Below are 2268 nucleotides of genomic sequence, written 5' to 3'. Positions count from 1 at the left end.
GACCGGACAGGACCTTTGGGCTGGACCGGGCGGCTGGTCACGGGGACTGTGTTAACATAACGCTCGAGTTCAGCTGCAAAATTCAGGTGAATGTCGTTGGGCGACACTGGGGGACTGGAGGTGGTGCTTCGTTGAGACGCGTAGACTACACCAGGGCGTTCTGTGCTACTCGGGGAGACATACTGGGCGGCAACCTGTTGAACGTGGGGTCGTGGAGTGATAGCGACGGACTGGGGTCGTTCACGGGCGATCGATCGGGGGGTTGAACTGGTCTCGAGGGCTTGGTAGGATGGGGTTGGATGGAACCGGGTCGGGGTGGGACTGGCCAGACTCTGATATCTCGGGGCTGGTGTCGAGTGATAGGGGGTCGACGCCGTTGTCTGGGTGGTGGCCGCTGCTGGTGTCACAGAGTATAGTGATTCACCCTGGATCGGGTTGACTTGAAGGTAATTAGGGCGGGGACGCGCACGGAAGGTGCTCGGTCTGATCACGACCTTGGGTTCCTCTTCTTCGAGCTCCTGGCTAGCGTCGTCGTCTTGAAGGGCGTACTCTGTCTGGAAGATCGTGGTAGGGGCTCGGGCTGTCGTTGTCCTGGGATAATTCTGGATGGGGCGCGGTCGGATCACTGGGTAGTTAGCGGGTCCCGGGAGGTCATCGTCCTCTCCCTTTCTTGGCAGGTCATCGTCTTCTTCCTCTTTGGGTGCATTTGGATCACAGGGATTCCCCGATACGTATGTGAACTCTCGTTTATTTCCATCAGGGTCAACGTATCCGTATTTACCACGGACCACGCAATCTGTTCCTCTTGTTTCCTCCTTGAAGGAGCCATCAGCTGCCTCGTAACCGAAGGTGAAGGAACCATCGTCATTCACTTTATTATAATTTCTGATTGTCTGGACTGGTGGCGCTTTTGACGGATTTAGGGTGTCTTTGGAACGGGGAGAGGGTAGGGCACGGGTTCTTGGTTGATAGATCTCAGGACTTGGAGAGTATTCCTCTTCCCCCTGGGCATCATCATCCTCGTAGTACACCTGGGGCTCCGTCACCCGTGGACGTATTTGCACACGTCTCGCTGTACTCAGCGCCAGAAGGCATGTCTGCAACATAGAAGTCGGGGTTAGACTCTTTCTGGCGGGAAACGTGGGAATATTTGAATTCTCATTTTCACGAGAACCGAAAATATAATCTAAATGATACGGATGAAGGGTAGAAAATCATCAACAAAGAGAGCAAAAAGTGATCTTTAACAAGGTGTTACTTCACAGATTTGCCAATACAGCAACATACACATTGGAGAATAAAACATGACACAGACTCGGGGCCGCTTTGTACCGTGAGAACCAATGTATCGCAACTGCTTCAGATGCGCGTGAAGACATATTCACTATTTTACATTATCTGCCGGTTTATTTCACTTTACTAATCAGGTAAAAACAAGTGATTGGGTGAGTTGGTGATTCAACGAGGCTGACTGATGCTTGTTGCTGTCCGATAACCAGTTGACCGTGTGTTCAAGTTTTATATGGAATACCCAGGAAGTACATAGGGAAGAAAGTATGTAAAGCTGGTTGAGTGTCTCGAGTGGTGAGTGAAAATGAGAGCGAGGAAAAAGTGTCGGTTGCGGTTGGCATCACTCAATCACCATATTCATAAGTATTTCAATCTTGAATAATTTAATGGAGATAATTATACCGTTATGGGGATTTTTCCGGGTCGATGAAAAATGGATGAAGAATAATTAATTAATTTGGTTATTATTGATTATAGTTGTTTAGGTGGAATGCATCAACTTCCGGGCAAAATATTTTTGTAACTTTGGAATTGTGAGAACATACGGCATTTGTGTTGGATTACGTAAGACTGATTTTATATGTGACCCGAATCCGGGGCGAGGCCCGGCTCTTGTGCGACCTAGCGTGAGATTCAGATTGAGACCGTCGTAACTCGCGCCCGCTCTCCTTGAACCAAAGTCTGGCGAAAAGGTAATGCTTCAACCACGCCTCTATTAAGAGTCCCTTTTAAGTACTTGAGTGAAAGAAAGTTGATGATAAAAATTCAGCCTTTGTCAGTATTCATCACCCCCGGCAAATTCCTGAATAATTGCTGTGACCTGACGGGGTGCCGACATTTTGAAGATAAGTCTTGGAAATTCATTTTACATTTAAATTAATGACAATAGAAATATACCGGAGAAATTTCTTCTCGAGCATCGGTTTATTGGAGGTACATTCTAAAAATCTGTCGAAAAAATTTCACCTTCGGAGATTG

General features: G+C 47.8%; 1 protein-coding gene across 1 annotated transcript in view; it reads right to left on the bottom strand.

The window, feature by feature from the left end:
- Positions 1-2268, bottom strand: part of LOC105270110 (chromatin modification-related protein eaf-1) — a gene marked incomplete in the record, with an annotated part of 11566 nt that overhangs the window by 1930 nt on the left and 7368 nt on the right. The window contains 1 exon segment of the mRNA XM_011310820.1: positions 1-1097. Coding sequence (XP_011309122.1) covers positions 1-1097 — 1097 coding nt within the window.

Source organism: Fopius arisanus, unplaced genomic scaffold (assembly GCF_000806365.1).
Source record: "Fopius arisanus strain USDA-PBARC FA_bdor unplaced genomic scaffold, ASM80636v1 scaffold00078, whole genome shotgun sequence".
NCBI lineage: Eukaryota > Metazoa > Arthropoda > Insecta > Hymenoptera > Braconidae > Fopius > Fopius arisanus.
This window is presented reverse-complemented; position numbering and strand designations above follow the sequence as displayed.